At 33.6% G+C, this 16,383-nt stretch overlaps 1 protein-coding gene across 3 annotated transcripts; it reads left to right on the top strand.

The window, feature by feature from the left end:
- Positions 1-9,225: 9,225 nt before the first annotated feature.
- On the top strand, positions 9,226-15,945 carry LOC107416055 (probable cellulose synthase A catalytic subunit 3 [UDP-forming]). 3 transcript variants are annotated; one of them, XM_016024503.4, is made up of 14 exons: positions 9,243-9,925; positions 10,140-10,335; positions 10,449-10,696; positions 10,814-10,928; positions 11,016-11,190; positions 11,519-11,785; positions 11,868-12,213; positions 12,302-12,439; positions 12,516-12,641; positions 12,753-12,965; positions 13,059-13,344; positions 13,987-14,183; positions 14,318-14,668; positions 14,780-15,945. In XM_016024503.4, exons 1-14 carry the CDS (start codon positions 9,845-9,847, stop codon positions 15,362-15,364), a joined length of 3,324 nt encoding a protein of 1,107 aa, XP_015879989.3. In that variant the 5' UTR covers positions 9,243-9,844; the 3' UTR covers positions 15,365-15,945. The 3 variants fall into 3 exon arrangements, with proteins under 3 accessions (XP_024928450.3, XP_015879989.3, XP_048331502.2); XM_048475545.2 differs by having other exon boundaries at positions 9,245-9,925; positions 11,756-11,785; XM_025072682.3 differs by lacking the exon at positions 14,780-15,945 and having other exon boundaries at positions 9,226-9,925; positions 14,275-14,504.
- Positions 15,946-16,383: the final 438 nt, after the last annotated feature.

Raw genomic sequence — 16,383 nt, 5'->3', positions numbered from 1 at the left:
AGTCCCCATTAATTTCTGCAAACATCAAATAACGGTGCATCGATCTATTAAATCAAACAAGTGCTTCCTCTTGCTTTAGAAAGCTTCCTGTCTTCAAGCTTGGTAGACCAACTCAATCGTTACCTTCAAGCTGTAGTTACAACAATGGAGATGAAAAAGGTTGAACATAGAAGCCCTTACTCATGGAAGAAGAAAGGTCACTAGCATACGCTTTCATAATTACATTTTCAAATCATAAAAAATCAATTTTTGGTAATAAACTAATCAGGTAAAGTTTTGACACATGTCGTTCAATCAGTGGTACCAACTAAACTACTACCACCGTTTCATCCATTTTTAAAGATGAAGATAGGATATTCATCATAGAATTGGTATCGAAAGAGACCGCCTTAGCTTGGCCAACCCCATTGTCAACTTTCCTCTTAAGGATTTCTTCTCACAGTTCAGTTTGTTTGATTTGCCTCAATTTTTATATTGTGGTTGTGGAATCAAATTAGGCTTTTGTATTCATTCATAAAAAGCGTGGGTCACAGCCCATGATCATCCTAATATATTTTCAATTTGTTTTTGGATACAATGTTTCTTTTTACACTGCATTTTTATTTAAAATTACTAAAACATTTATTTTTTCTTTTTTCTTTTTTCTTTTAAAATATTTTAGTTCCCCTTACGGTTCAATCAAGATTCAAAGGCAAGACCATAGCACACACGCTCCATCTAATTGAGAAAGGGGTAAAACCAAGCTCCATTATCAGCAAGAAGCTTAACTTGCATTTGTCATCCTACTCGTAACAATGGAGGAAAGTGTCCTACTGTTTTCCAACGCGATTAAGCAGAGAAAGGAGATTAAGCTGTATATAGCCAAAATGCAGTGGAATTTTTTTTTAAAAATAATAATAAAAGTTTTTTAGTAAATTTATGCAAAAATGAAGTGTAAAAAGAAAATTAAATAGTGTAAAAAGAAGCATCCTTTGTTTCTCTCTCTCTCTCTCTCTTTTGTTTTTTTTGGGTTTGCAAGTGCACCGTTTGGAAATCGTTAAGTATAAAAACTAATGTCTAATAAGGCAATATGATCATATCATATTGTATATTCTCTTGTACTTATCTGTAGTTATAGTTGTTATATAATCATCCTTATCACATGTACATAGGTAGTTAGCTATTAGAGTTTATCTCATATTAATTCTGTATTACACTTCTTGTATATAAATGTTTATGTGATTATTGAACAATTATCATTCTCTTCACATCTGTTATTATCTCGTATGCATGGTATTAGAACCTCAATTCCACTCAAACGAGTTCTTTTTTCCATCATCATCATCATGTCAATTGTTTCAACATTCACTTCAAAACACACCTCTGCCAATCCTCTAATTGTCAGCACCGAACCACTCTTTGCTAATAGGAATCTTATTGTCATCTACGTTGCAACTCAAGCTCCATTGAAATTAACAGAATCCACATACTTTTCTTGGAAAAAGCAATTTGATGCTTTGTTGATTGGTTATAATTTATATGGATTCATTGATGCTATACTACCATGTCCATCAACAGTTCTATCTGATTCTGCTAGTTCTCCAAATCCTGACTACACCTTTTGGGTTCGTCAGGATTCTCTCATTCTAAGTGCTATTTTAGCGTCTTTATCACCAGATGTTCATCGATTCGTCTCCAATGCAAAAACATACAGAAGCATGGCAAAAACTGGCCCTCCCATTTGCCAAACCGTCCAGGTTGAGGTTAATGAGACTTCATAAACAATTTATTCGTTCTTAAGGCACATGCGTAGGATATGAAAGCTACTGCAAATGAGCTTTCTTTGATTAATAATCCTGTCAGCAATGGTGATCTCACCTTGTATATCATCAATGGATTGTCCAATGGCTTTGAAACTATTTCTTCTACCTTTTGAACACAAGACACATCAATTTCATTTAGAAAACTCTATGAAAAACTGGTGGAGTATGACAACTATAGGAAACGAGTTGAAACAAAATCTGAAGATTTTACCATGATAATAAACACGGCCAGCCGATTCTCCTCCACCAAGAATATCAACTTTAGGCATCACCAATATTGTCATAGTGATGATGCTTCATCCTCTCATAAACCCATCTTCAACATGGCTGCTTCAGCCAGTCTAGTTTCTTGTTTGACCAATTCCTCAGTGCCTGCAAAGGCAGGTGTCAACTGTGCTTGATTCAAAATCACTCAGTCAGATTCTGTCCATTGGTACGTCAACACTAGACTTACACTTCTCAACAGCAGCCTTCTTTTTCTCGTGCACCATCACCACCACAGGCTTATACGACAAGTTCTATCCTTGGACCACCTCCATCAAATTCATCCACAACTCCCTCTTAGGTGTTGGCTTAAGGGGCTTCTCATCATATTTATACAAATCTTCAAAATTTGTCCATGCACTTAGAATGTAATGGAACTGATGAGATTGCAGTAGGTAATGATCATAAATTACCCATTACTCACACCGGTGCTGCCACTCTTTCTTCTCCCTCTAATTCATTTTTAGTACAAGATGTTTTTTGTGTCCTACAGATGAAACGTAATTGTTATCAGTCTTCTAGTTACGTAAGTCCAATAATGATAATGTCAACTATACTATTAGTTTTATTTAGGTCCTCAAACTATTTTTTGACAAATTAATTCATGAACTTGCTAATTTATTTCATTGTTAGTTTTTAATTAATTTTTCATCCAAAAATTCATTATCATGAGAAATCAAAGTGAAACTATTATACGGTCTAGAGATATACATGCAACGCATATTAAAAAGAACCTAAATAATATTTTTAAATAGAATAAATAATTTTTATTGATAATTATTTAAAAATCATAAACAAAATTAGTTTATTCATAGAATATAATGAAAATAAAGCAGGGAAAATACCTTATCCTTTGAAATATTTGAAAAAAAAAGATAAAATTTTAAAATATGTATAATTATTTTCAAAAAAAATTATTTTCAACATCAAATTCCATTTAGTTAAGTTTATTTTCCCTATATATATATATATATATTTCATTTATTTATTATAAAAAAAATTATTCTTGAATTATCAAAATTTTTAAATAATATGTACCAATAATTTAAAAATATTTTTTGAAAAGATTTTTTTGAAGAAAAATTTACATGTAAAAAATATTTATGACTCATAAAAATCCAAAGTTATGATTTTCTTGATATAAAACCATATTTAAAAATTGAATTGAGTACTAAATATTTGAAATTTTTTAAGAGAATATAAAATAAAAAAACCAATATAAAAATCTTAAAATGTTTATAATTATGGAAACAAAATATTTTTATAATAAATAAATAAAGTAAGTAAGAAAGAAGCTTTACTAAATGATGTTTGATTTAATGAATAAAATTATTATTAAATAATTTACATATTTTTAAAATTTTTATCTTTTTAAAAAATATTTCAGAGTAGAAAGTATTTTTCCAATTTTATTTTCAAGACTTTTATGGAAAAAGATTAATTTTTTAAGATTTTTATATAATTATTAAATAAAAATATTTATTTTATTTTAAAAATATAATTTAGGTTTTTGTATTGTTTGTTGCATATGTTGACAATATCGTCTTTGGTATCTTTCTCAGACACTTGAGATAATACCGTTTAGAGAAGCCTCGTCGATTTTTTATTGAAAATTCAATGAAACCTCTTTATAAATTGGATATAACTCAATAATATAAATAAAATATTATAAATACTTTTAATAGGATTCCCATAAGATTATCAGTATATATTAAGGGTTCCAAAAAATAAAATAAGAATTATACATATTAAGTTAATTCACAGGTTGGTTTAAGAGAAATATAGGAATTTAAAGTTTAATAAAACAACATAAATCATAAATCCCACAAAAAGTATGAAGAAAAAATGAAAGTACATCAACAGCAAAAGTAAGATAGTCATGAAGATACGAAGATAATGATGATGATAAATGCTTAAACAAAGTATATATAATCTATCAACTGAAGTCTAGAAGAATAGTTTAAAATGAGATAAGTTTAGTAAGTAGAATAAATTAATGATAATAAAATAGTTATCTTACTCCAAAACTTTTCACCAAAAACTTCATTTCCACTCTTATGAAAGTTCTCCTAATTTTGGAGAACAGCTTTCACAAAACTCAAACATTCCCTCTACAGCAAAGCTTATATTCTATAATAAAAAATGAATAATTATAATAAATATATATTTCAAATACTTGAATAAGTAATCTATATTTCCATAAAGTAAACCATAATTAAAAATAATCATTTTATATTCATAACCTTTATAATACCAAACCTTTAATGTCATCCCCTAGACGAAAAATCTATTATACAAACTTTAACATCCTAAAGCGTTGCAAACAAATTGATGAAAGGAAAGCTATGATGAGAATCCGTCTGAACCTGCACAACTGACAACCTATTGGGTTGTTAACCCAATAAGGATGAAGATCGGACCAATCACTAGGGCGCAAGCCAAGAAATTTAAGGACAACTTGACTGCCTTTATACAGGAAGTAATTAATTTTCAAAAGGGCTTGTCAATACCAAAGATACAAAGCTTGTTTTTAGCATCCGAGTGGTAGAGGCTGATATGGATCCAGATAGCTGTTTTTGCGCAAATATGGACTTCGAACAGCAACAAATGGTTCTAACACTTCATGAATTCAATGAATATCATTAAGAGGACATGTAATCTAGCCAAGATAGAATCAAAAGCATCTAAAATGAGCTTGTACAAGCAGCAAGTAAATTTGATCGAAAATGTGATGTTTAGCCGCTGACTTTGACTGTTCTTCTTGTTCAAGCATGTTTGACATATTCCAATCAAGGAAAAGTGTGTGGGAATCATTATTAATCATATTTGGCATCCTATATGACATATGAAAGCTGATTTGGAGCCCAAATAAGCTGGAGATTGATCAAAGTTAGCTTACTTAGAAAGATAGTCAATTTATTTCCTGATTCGATTTTGACTTTTTGTTTTAGAAAATTAGTCTTTTATTTGGTTTCTATTTATTTATTTGCTGGACAAATCAAATTAGGAAAGTTATTCATACCAACCTAGGACGACCTGTTCCTAAACCCGTATTATATTAGGCCGGATCTAATTATGTTCAAGTTCTAATGGTCACCTTGACTCCTAACCAATCTGTGATTAGAAACCTTGGTATATAGTGAAGAAGCCACAATAGGTGATGGAAGTCTTATTGATAAGTCAAAACTAAAACACTTATTCACTAATAGTGTTTTAGATGTTCAAAAGAATAAAGAGAATTCAATCTCACAAATAATTTTTTGTATGAATAATGTACTGATTATTATTGATAAAACAAGCCTTTAAATATGTTGGAAAAGTCACACAATAAACCCTAGAAGACATAAGGAAAACCAGCCATACAATAACCTTTCGTAAAGTGGCTGAATTTCCTACTTTCCCAAATCTAAATTCTAATTAATTAATTCCTTTGTTTTGGATTAGGAAATAATTAATTTACAATGAAAATAATAAAATAAGAACTTTCCTAAACTTATTTGTCCAGCAAATAAATAAATAAAAACAAAAAAGTAATGATAATTTCCTAAAACAAAAAGTATAATCAAATTAGAAAACTAAAATACTAGCTTTTTGATTAAGTTGACTTTGACCATTTTTTGACCAATTTGAGCTCCAAATCAACTTCAATATACTTTGTAGGATACCAAATAAGCTGACCATGAAGTCCCACACATTGCCCATGCTTGGAAGAGGAAGAAAAAGCCAACTCAGCAAAATACAGTAAAGCCAGCACAAAATACAGTAAAAAATAGGCCAAATTTGAAGCTGTCCATACAACCGCTTTTTGAATGCCTTTGAAGCTGCCTTGACTTCATTCCATATCCTCTTATACATATGTATTGAATCCATAAAGAGTTGGAACCATTTCATGCTGTCCGTTGTCCATATTTGCACCAAAACTGCTATCCGGATCCGTATCGGCTTCCACCACTTGAATGCTTAGAATATGCTTTGTATCTTCAAGTATGGACAAGCTCTGTTGAGAATTGATTACCCCTATATAAATGCTCCCAAGTTGTCCTTAAATCTCTTAATTTGAGCTCTTGTGATTGGCCTGATCTTCATTCGTGTTGGGTCAGCACCCCAGCGGGTTATCGGTTGAGCGGGCTCGGACGGAATCACATCAGTTATTATTTTATTATTTTCATTGTAAACTAATTAATTTCTATTTTAAAATTAAAGAATTAATTAATCCAAATTAAATTAGGAAAAGAGGTGATTTTCAGCCATCATTAGGTTTCCTATTCTATGTGGTCGGTTTTACCTAGTTAATTAGGGTTTTATTTTGTAACTTTTTAGCCTATTTAAGAGCTTGTTTTATCAATAATATTCAGCACATTATTCATTCAGAATTTATTGTGTGAAATTGAATTTCTCTTTATTCATTTTGAACATCTAAAATACCATTACAGAGTGAGTGTTTTAGTTTTGACTTATCAATAGGATACCTATCACCTATTGTGGCATCTTCATTATACCAAGGTTTCCAATCACAAGTTGATTATGGGTTGATGTCAATCCATTAAAATCTGAATTTAATTAAGATTTGGGCTAATATAATATAGGTTTAGGCGCATGTCGACCTAGGTTCGTATCAAGCTATCTCTTGGTCCTTATTGTTCCAAAACATTGAGATTATGGCCTCTTAACCAACCTTTACATCATATGATAATAGTACGGGGTTAAGTTATATATATATATAATTATAACTATAACTATATATATATATATATATATATATATCCATATCCATATCTGTATTTGTAATCATGATAATGCTTGGCATACAATATCATATATCCACATCTCACATGCATCCCATAACAAAAATATTATTTATTCCTTTATATCTGTACTCAAAATTTCAATGTAACTATTTGGCATATTTTATGCAAATAATTTCTAAATAAGATAAGTAAAATAATCAAATCATAAGTATTTCTTTGATGATAAAAATATTTATCTATATAATGTATAAAAGTAAGAGAGCCAGCAAAAATCATTGCCATGTGTCAACTTTAAGTTCATTCTGTGTTCATCCAAAAATAATTAAAAAAAACTAAAATCCAAAAGTAAAATTGTCTTAAAAATTATACAATCTTAATAAAACTTAGAAGAAAAATTTTGATTTTGATTTTTGAAAATTTCCATACATGTTGGTATTTTCAGGATTTGGCTATTAAGCATTGCAATAATATATGCAAAATTATTTAGCATAATTTATATATATATATATATATAATATTTTCACAAATAAAAATTTTACAATTTTCATAAAACTTGGAGGGAAAAATTTAATCTTGATTTTTGGAAATTTTAATAATGTGTGGATATAAAGATTTTATTTTTTGTGATGGAACAAAACTTGGCAAGAGAAATTTTTTTTTTTTAACATTTTACCTTTTAACGTCTATTATGACTACATAAAGTTATATAGCAATAATCAATTTAATTATCAAAACTTTTTAAATACCAATATCTATAAATTCACCATAAGCATATTAGAATTCAGAAACATTTAAAATTTTACCAAATAGCACATGATCCACTCACAGAAATCTAGCTTACTCCTGATCCACAGTTGGGTCACTTTTAGTCTCCATCATGATGCCTAGAATAGAACAAAAAATATTCTTTAGGCTTTCAAAAATTTAAATAAGAACGTTGGTATATCTCAAATTAACTTTTATAATTTTGAGATTTCCAAAATTGGACACCAAAAGGTCTAATTATGCTACAAACTCTTAGGTATTGGTGTCCAAAATATGAGTTTTTTTTTTTATCCAAAAGCCAATTTCATAAAATTGAGCCTCCTATTCGATTTTATTAACATCTAATTATACAATACTAATTTCAATTTGGTCCATAGTTGTCCAAACACAATTCAATTTTATCTAATATTAAACTACTTGATCCAAAAATAAAAAATTATTAAATTATTTAACCTAATCGTTCTACCATCCAAAATTTTCTTTTATATTTTTTTATAAATAAGATTTTATGTCATTTTTATAAGTCTTTAATCATGATATCATCAAATTATAGCGATGTTTATGAAATAGAAATTTAACAATTAAATAAAATAATAATTAATGCTTAAATTAAAATATAAAAATATAAATGAACTGTGCCATTTGCCACATATTCCTAACTGGGAAATTCCTGCTATATATACATAGAGTTGCGTAATATTGGATGTTGCGAATATACTATTTGCAATATGTTACGTGAGTGCAATCTCATAAAAAATATTACATAATATATATATATATATATATAAATAAAGGCGAGCAACCACACATAAATGAAAAAAATAAATAAATTTTACCCCAAAAAAACCACACATAAATAAATAAATAAATAACTCAAAAGCCTAAAACTATAGAAGGTGAAAACTGAAAAGTAGAAAGTGGAAAACGGGAAAATATCTGATACCAAATTCTTGGTCGGGGGGCTGGATATCCAGTACGGAGGGAGAGCATGAGGGTAAGTTTTTAATAGTCTCAGAGAAGTAGATTAATAGTGGACATGTGGGACGTGGGGTCAGAGTCTCAGAGAAGACGGAGAGATACAGCTAGCAGACCGTTTGGCGACGTGACCGCCTAAATCCACATGTGCTGACTTGTTTGTTCTAACATACGCTCACACACACTCTCTCTCTCTCTCTCTCTCAATCATTTCTAATTAAATATCACCTATAAAAGAGGAAAAAGATAACAATAAAATTCAATTTCAAGTGTTATCGTTTAGTTTATATTCGTTATCTTCGATGGATTGTCTTTTCGTTTTTTTTTTTTTTTTTTTTCGCTAAGATGATTTGCATTTTTTTATATTATTTATTTATAAAATGTATGTAAATTAAAATTATGAGGATGGAAATGGAAATATAAATTTTATGGGGTTCCGGCCAGACGATTATTTTATTGTTGGAGAGAGAGGATATGAGATTGGAGTATGATGACGTATTAGCTGTGTCGGCGGAGATATTAATAAGCGAAAAAGCAAGGAAAAGACATATTAAATAATAATTAATATTTAAATAAGCAAGCTGATAACAAGTGGAAGGATGTGGTAGAAACAAGGTTTCCTTGCTTGCAGGGGAGAGAGATAGAGAGAGAGCGTAGAAACAGTTAAGATGTAATAATAATGAGGTAATTTCCAGACTACAATTAATTTATTTACGTACGTAAATAGTTTCGGTGTTATGGCGACGTGAGAGTTACAAAACTGTAGATATTTATAATATATATATATATATATACATACAGAGAAAACAAAATAAGAATAATTATTGGATCGGAGGAAGAAGAAGGAGAAGAAGATCAATGAAGACGAAGAAATTAATTTTATTAGTTAGGATTTTAATATTTAAGATTTACGATTTAAGAGTTAAGAGGAGAAGCAAGGAATGAATGATAAGAGAGAGCGAGAGAGAAGAAATAAAGAAAAAGGAGCCATAGCTTTATATTCTTTTTTCTTTCGTTATTGTATTGTTAGGTAGTGTTATCAGAGAGGACTTAGGAGGAGCAAATGACGGAGAGAGAGAGAGAGAAGTGGAAAGCAAAGCAAGGGCCTTTCACATCCAAAGTCCATATGCACGCTTTAGTTCTCTCAGACTCTCACGCTTCCCAGCTTGACTGACTGTAACATATCTCAACCCCGGGGGGCTTCTGCAGGGTAGATCTCAACTTCATTCCAAATCTGATCATATCTGAAATCTGAAACTCCGGAATTTAGAGGAGAGGCCGCCCGCATTAATGGAGGCGAGTGCCGGTTTAGTAGCAGGCTCCCACAATAGAAATGAGCTAGTCGTCATCCGCCGTGACGGCGAATCTGCCGTAAATTATTTATCATTTTGTTTTCTTAATTTGTTGGAATTGAGAATTCAGTGCTTGCATATTATATACATATAAACATATATATATATATATATATATATTTTTTTTTTTTTTCTTTTTTCCTTTTTCTGAATAACGATTAAATTCAAAAATAGAAAATAGAAAGAGACAATAAGAGTCTGAGCATTATAATATAGTATTGGCGTTTGTGCAGCCGAAACCTCTGCAGCAATTGCGCGGCCAAATATGTCAGATTTGTGGAGACGATGTGGGGCTAAATTCAGAAGGAGAGCTATTCGTTGCTTGCAACGAGTGTGCTTTTCCCATTTGCCATACTTGCTACGAGTACGAGCGCCGAGAGGGAAACCAAGTTTGCCCCCAGTGCAAAACCAGTTTCAAACGCCTTAAGGGTACGCTATAAATATTTATTATATGCTACGACGCATTTTTCTTTTTTTTAACTAGGCTACTAAGTTGAATCAATGAATCTAGCTAATTACCGATTATTTGAGTATGCAATCAGGGTGCGCCAGAGTGGACGGCGATGAAGAAGAAGACGACATCGATGACGTGGATAACGAGTTCAATTTTGACGCAAGTAAGAGCAACAAACACGATATGCAGCAGCACCATGCTCTCGCTGCCACCGACGCAATGCTTCACGGCCACATGAGCTATGGCCGTGCCTCCTCTGACTCCCATTACCATCATCATCATCATCATGTCCTTCATCCTTTGCCCCAACTTCCTCTTCTTACCAACGGTCAAATGGTACGCTAGGCGGTATCTAGTAGTGACCAGTTTCTTTTTATCTATCCATCCATCTGGCCCCTTGAGGGGTTTAATTGCATTGGAATTTAACGCTGGCTGTTTCACTTGTTGGCTCAGGTTGATGATATACCTCCTGATCAACATGCCTTGGTCCCTTCTTTCATGGGAGGGGGAGGCGGAGGTGGCGGCAAAAGGATTCACCCCCTTCCTTTCTCAGATTCAGGCCTTCAAGGTAACCTGCTTCTGTTTGATTATCAAATCTTTCATCAGATCATCATACATTATTCTAATTACAACAGTCTCTGTTCCTGTTTTGTAGTGCAACCCCCCAGATCTATGGATCCTTCCAAAGACCTGGCTGCTTATGGCTATGGAAGTGTTGCTTGGAAGGAAAGAATGGAGCTTTGGAAGCAAAAACAAGAGAAATTGATGACCAAGAATGAAAACAGTGGCAGAGGTTGGGACAATGATGGCGATTGCCCTGATTTACCACTGTAACTGCCCTTCCGCCAAGCTTGCTTCTTTCTTATGATATTAGCTTTACCTGATTTTATTTTGCTTTCTTCTATAATCTTTTACTTACAGGGAGACTTGTCTAACAGACTTCCCCATACTTCACTATCAATGCATATGATTGTTACCTTTTAAATTTTCCATCTTTAAATAACATTTTTTTTTTGTTCTCAAACAACTCCCTCCTCTCCCCCCTTATATTTTATGTCCTATATATATATATATACATATGTATATATTTATCATATCTTTAGAAAGTTACAAATGGTCATTGATTATTATAATTATGTTTGTTGCTTTACGGATCAGAATGGATGAGGCAAGACAGCCCTTGTCCAGAAAGTTGCCCATTCCATCAAGCCAAATCAACCCTTACCGAATGATCATCATAATTCGACTTGTAGTTCTTGGATTCTTCTTCCACTACCGAGTCATGCATCCTGTGAACGATGCATATGCATTGTGGCTTGTATCAGTAATATGTGAGATTTGGTTTGCTCTCTCATGGATTCTTGACCAGTTTCCAAAGTGGCTTCCTATTGACAGGGAAACTTACCTAGATAGGCTGTCCCTGAGGTAACTGAATTTCATATCTTTCCAAAAAATGTGCTCGGTCCACATTCCGGACAATTAATTTGCAGCTCAACTTGATTGTCAGATATGAGAAGAAAGGCCAGTCTTCTCAACTTTCTTCTGTAGATATATTTGTCAGTACAGTTGATCCATTGAAAGAACCTCCTCTGGTGACTGCAAATACAGTTCTTTCCATTCTTGCAGTGGATTACCCAGTAGACAAGGTCTCGTGTTATGTTTCTGATGACGGTGCTGCTATGCTTACATTTGAGGCACTATCAGAAACATCCGAATTTGCTAGGAAGTGGGTCCCTTTCTGCAAAAAGTTTAACATTGAGCCACGTGCACCTGAATGGTATTTTGCTCAGAAGATAGATTACCTCAAAGATAAAGTGCTTCCATCCTTTGTGAAGGAGCGGAGAGCAATGAAGGTAACGCAGCTGATGCTATCCTGTATTAAGTCATTGCAGAAAGCATGCATGACACATATTTGTTGCTTGTTGCTCAATGATGTTGCAGAGAGAATACGAAGAGTTTAAAGTTCGAATCAATGCTTTGGTTGCCAAGGCTCAGAAGGTCCCAGAAGAAGGGTGGACAATGCAAGATGGGACTCTATGGCCTGGAAATAATGTTCGTGACCATCCTGGAATGATTCAGGTATATGAATTTTGACTTAGCTCATAGTTCTGATGATCATTCTGGCAGACACCTGTATATTTGTAATGTTTCATAGGTGTTTCTTGGCCAAAGCGGAGGACATGACGCAGACGGCAATGAATTACCACGCCTGGTGTATGTTTCTAGAGAAAAGAGACCTGGGTTTAACCACCACAAAAAGGCTGGAGCAATGAATGCTCTAGTAAGTTTTATAATTAGAGAGAAAATCCTCTTCCAAACTCCATTCTGATCCTTAAGGGGCTGAAAATTGTGATACTTTTCATAACATTTTGCTGGGTTGTTTGCGAAACAGGTCAGAGTCTCTGCTGTGCTCACAAATGCTCCTTATCTATTGAACTTGGATTGTGATCACTATATCAATAACAGTAAAGCTCTTAGAGAGGCTATGTGTTTCATGATGGATCCATTACTAGGAAAAAGAGTGTGCTATGTTCAATTCCCCCAAAGGTTTGATGGTATCGACAGGCATGATCGATATGCCAACCGAAATACAGTATTCTTTGATGTAAGATTTTTGAAATCTGAATACTCCAACTATTGCTTTGGCAATTTTTCATCTTCTATGCAGACTTATACCATCATTCCTTTTTAATTACAGATTAACATGAAAGGTTTGGATGGGATCCAAGGACCCATTTATGTTGGGACCGGTTGTGTCTTCAGAAGGCAGGCTTTCTATGGTTATGACGCTCCAAAAACAAAAAAGCCACCAACCAGGACATGCAATTGCTGGCCAAAATGGTGTTGTTGTGGATGCTGTTGTTCTGGCAAGAGGAAGAAGAAGAAGAGCAACAACAAACCTAAGAACGATATGAAGAATATAAATTCCAAGAAGGGAGATCTCCCTGTGTGTGCTTTTGAGGGTATTGAAGAGGGCATTGAAGGTAAATTTAGCCATCTCAGAATGAGGTCTCACTAACAGATCAATAGAAGTGGTTTGATCTGGGATATATTCAGATTATTATTTCCCCGATAATTTGGATATGACACATGGTTCTTCCCTTCTCTGTGAAATATGCTTGAGCTTGTGAATGCTATAGCTTGGATTGGTTACCAGCTGAAATGACCACCCTGCACTTTCCTTCAGAATAGGAATCATCACATAGCATAACTTGTTTTAAGTTTTTAATAATATGAAGTGCATTATATGTCTCTTGTACGTATATAATTGTGAGAAGCTAGCATACTAAGTACTGCGAAGTGCATGCATGTAGATAGTATACTTGGTGGTGCTTAATTTTCGAAATTTTTTTATCTCGATCTATATTAACATATATATGGAATGTTGACAATGTACTAGATGATAGAATGACCAAGACAGTGGGTTCAAAACAAAGGAGTTAATTTATGCTTTTTCCGTTTACTTTGGCCTTTAGGGAACAATGACATTGAATTTGAGTTAAGAAAGATAATAATTAAGAATTATATTAAGATATGTTTATTTTCTCATTGAAGTTAACTGCATTATAATGTCCATCAGGGTCAATCATTTTGTAAGATCTGACTTGGGAAGAGCTTTTGTGCAGGGACTGAAGGTGAAAATTTAGGTCTGATGCCTAAGCATAAGTTGGAAAAAAAGTTTGGGCAGTCCCCTGTGTTTGTTGCGTCCACCCTGCTGGACGATGGTGGGACTCTGAAAAGTGCTAGTCCAGCCTCTCTGCTTAAAGAAGCCATCCATGTTATCAGTTGTGGGTATGAAGATAAAACAGAATGGGGAAAAGAGGTATCTAAGTCTATACATATATGTATATATATATATATATATATATGTTGGATTCATTTCTCATATCCTTCACTTTGACGTTGATTTGTAGGACCTACTTTACTTAATTCTTCAAGTGTGTTCTTCCAATCCAGGTTGGCTGGATCTATGGTTCAGTGACAGAGGATATCTTGACAGGGTTTAAAATGCACTGTCATGGGTGGAGATCCATATATTGTATCCCTGACATGCCAGCATTCAAAGGTTCTGCACCCATTAATCTTTCTGATCGTCTGCACCAAGTCCTTCGATGGGCACTTGGATCTGTTGAAATATTCCTGAGCAGGCATTGCCCTCTTTGGTATGGATATGGAGGGGGTTTGAAGTGGCTAGAGCGTTTCTCATATATAAATGCTACCATATATCCATGGACATCAATTCCTTTGCTGGCTTATTGTACTCTACCTGCTGTGTGCTTGCTCACTGGGAAATTTATCACTCCAGAGGTATGAAATTTGTGTGTTTCTTTTTTAATCATTCGTTTAGATAGCCATATATGTAATTTTTATTCAAGTATTTAACAAAGTGGTAGCCATTTTGTCTGGCATCAATTGCAGCTTAGCAACGTTGCCAGCCTGTGGTTTCTGTCGCTTTTCATCTGTATTTTCGCAACGAGTATTCTGGAAATGAGATGGAGTGGAGTTGGTATTGACGAATGGTGGAGAAATGAGCAGTTTTGGGTGATTGGTGGGGTTTCAGCGCATTTGTTCGCAGTCTTCCAGGGGCTCTTAAAGGTTTTAGCCGGTGTTGATACGAACTTCACTGTGACATCAAAAGCAGGGGATGACGAAGAGTTCTCGGAGCTGTATGCGTTTAAATGGACCACACTGCTCATCCCACCGACCACACTGCTCATAATAAACCTGATTGGAGTGGTTGCCGGAGTTTCAAATGCAATAAACAACGGCTACGAGTCATGGGGGCCACTGTTTGGTAAGCTCTTCTTCGCTTTCTGGGTGATAGTTCACCTATACCCTTTCTTGAAGGGTCTGCTGGGCAGGCAAAACAGGACTCCCACGATCATCATTGTCTGGTCCATTCTGCTCGCTTCCATATTCTCGCTTCTGTGGGTTCGGATTGACCCATTTTTGGCGAAGGCAGATGGCCCACTCTTGGAGGAATGTGGATTGGATTGTAATTAGCAACTGAACAAGACGAAGAAGATATATTGATGGAAAATGTGTGTTCTTTTGTAATGAGGTGGGGTTTTTTGTGCCCCCCGGGGGAGGGGGGGCGGGGCTGCAATGCAAGGTGTAGATTAATCTGTGTATATGACATTGACAGGGATGGAGTTTAGTTACGAAATCCAACCATCTCACCTCATAGCGGCCTTTTGTTTTTTACAATGGGGGTAATGGTGGTGGGCGTTGTTGGGCATAAGTCCGATTCTTTATTTGTTTGATTTTATAAGAATGGGAGAAAAAAAGTGTATTTACCCTCCAAAAAAAAAAAAAAAAAAAAAAAAAAAAATTGGGGAAGAATATAATGTAGGTGTAGTGGCGAATCAACCACGCTACCCCTGTAATACTACTACTATTCTTGTTTTACGAGTTTCTCCATTTGATTCTCAATAACCCTGGGCTATGATAACCGGCTTCATGTAACTACGACCACGAGAGGCAGAATATAGGGGTTTATAGGTTCATTTATTTATTATGTTGTCATTGCCGAGTTGTTTATGACAAAAATAAATAAAAATTGTTGGTGTTCTGTTTTTCGTTCTTCTGGTGGCATCATGTACCAATCTTCAATTTTTTTTTCTTTTTTTGTTTTGTTTTGTTTTGTTTTTTTTTCGTTTTTTTTTCGGTTTTTTGTGAAACTTTTTATTCAAATCAATTTTATGAGTCAATTGTAAATCAATACCAATAGTATATGTAAAAAATAAACACTATCGTTAACCTGGGCTTGGTCTAGGTTGGGTGTCTGGTTTTGAGCTAAAATTTAAAGAAGTTTTCTTATTTTAGTTCTGAAACTAAAATTTTGTTAGACAAATATTTCATGTCAATGACGAACCATGTTAAATAAGCTTTTTAAGTATAGTTGAAACTTAAATATATACAAAATCAAATAAAAAATAAACATAAATAGTTTGGTTGTTTTTTCTTGAACTCTCATCAAATATTTCTGTTTAATCGTTTGTTTCATTTTTTTAGCATTGTAA

This window comes from Ziziphus jujuba, chromosome 5, assembly GCF_031755915.1.
Source record: "Ziziphus jujuba cultivar Dongzao chromosome 5, ASM3175591v1".
NCBI classification, from domain to species: Eukaryota; Viridiplantae; Streptophyta; class Magnoliopsida; order Rosales; family Rhamnaceae; genus Ziziphus; species Ziziphus jujuba.
Note: the sequence above shows the minus strand (reverse complement) of the source record. Positions and strands in the feature narration are given on the sequence as shown.

Coding starts and splice junctions, on each gene's coding strand:
- LOC107416055 (XM_016024503.4), top strand. CDS start 9,845: ATGGAGGCGAGTGCCGGTTTAGTAGCAGGCTCCCACAATAGAAATGAG. Junction 11,191..11,518: donor GATTGCCCTGATTTACCACT/GTAACTGCCCTT, acceptor TTTACGGATCAG/AATGGATGAGGCAAGACAGC. Junction 14,669..14,779: donor GGAAATTTATCACTCCAGAG/GTATGAAATTTG, acceptor CATCAATTGCAG/CTTAGCAACGTTGCCAGCCT.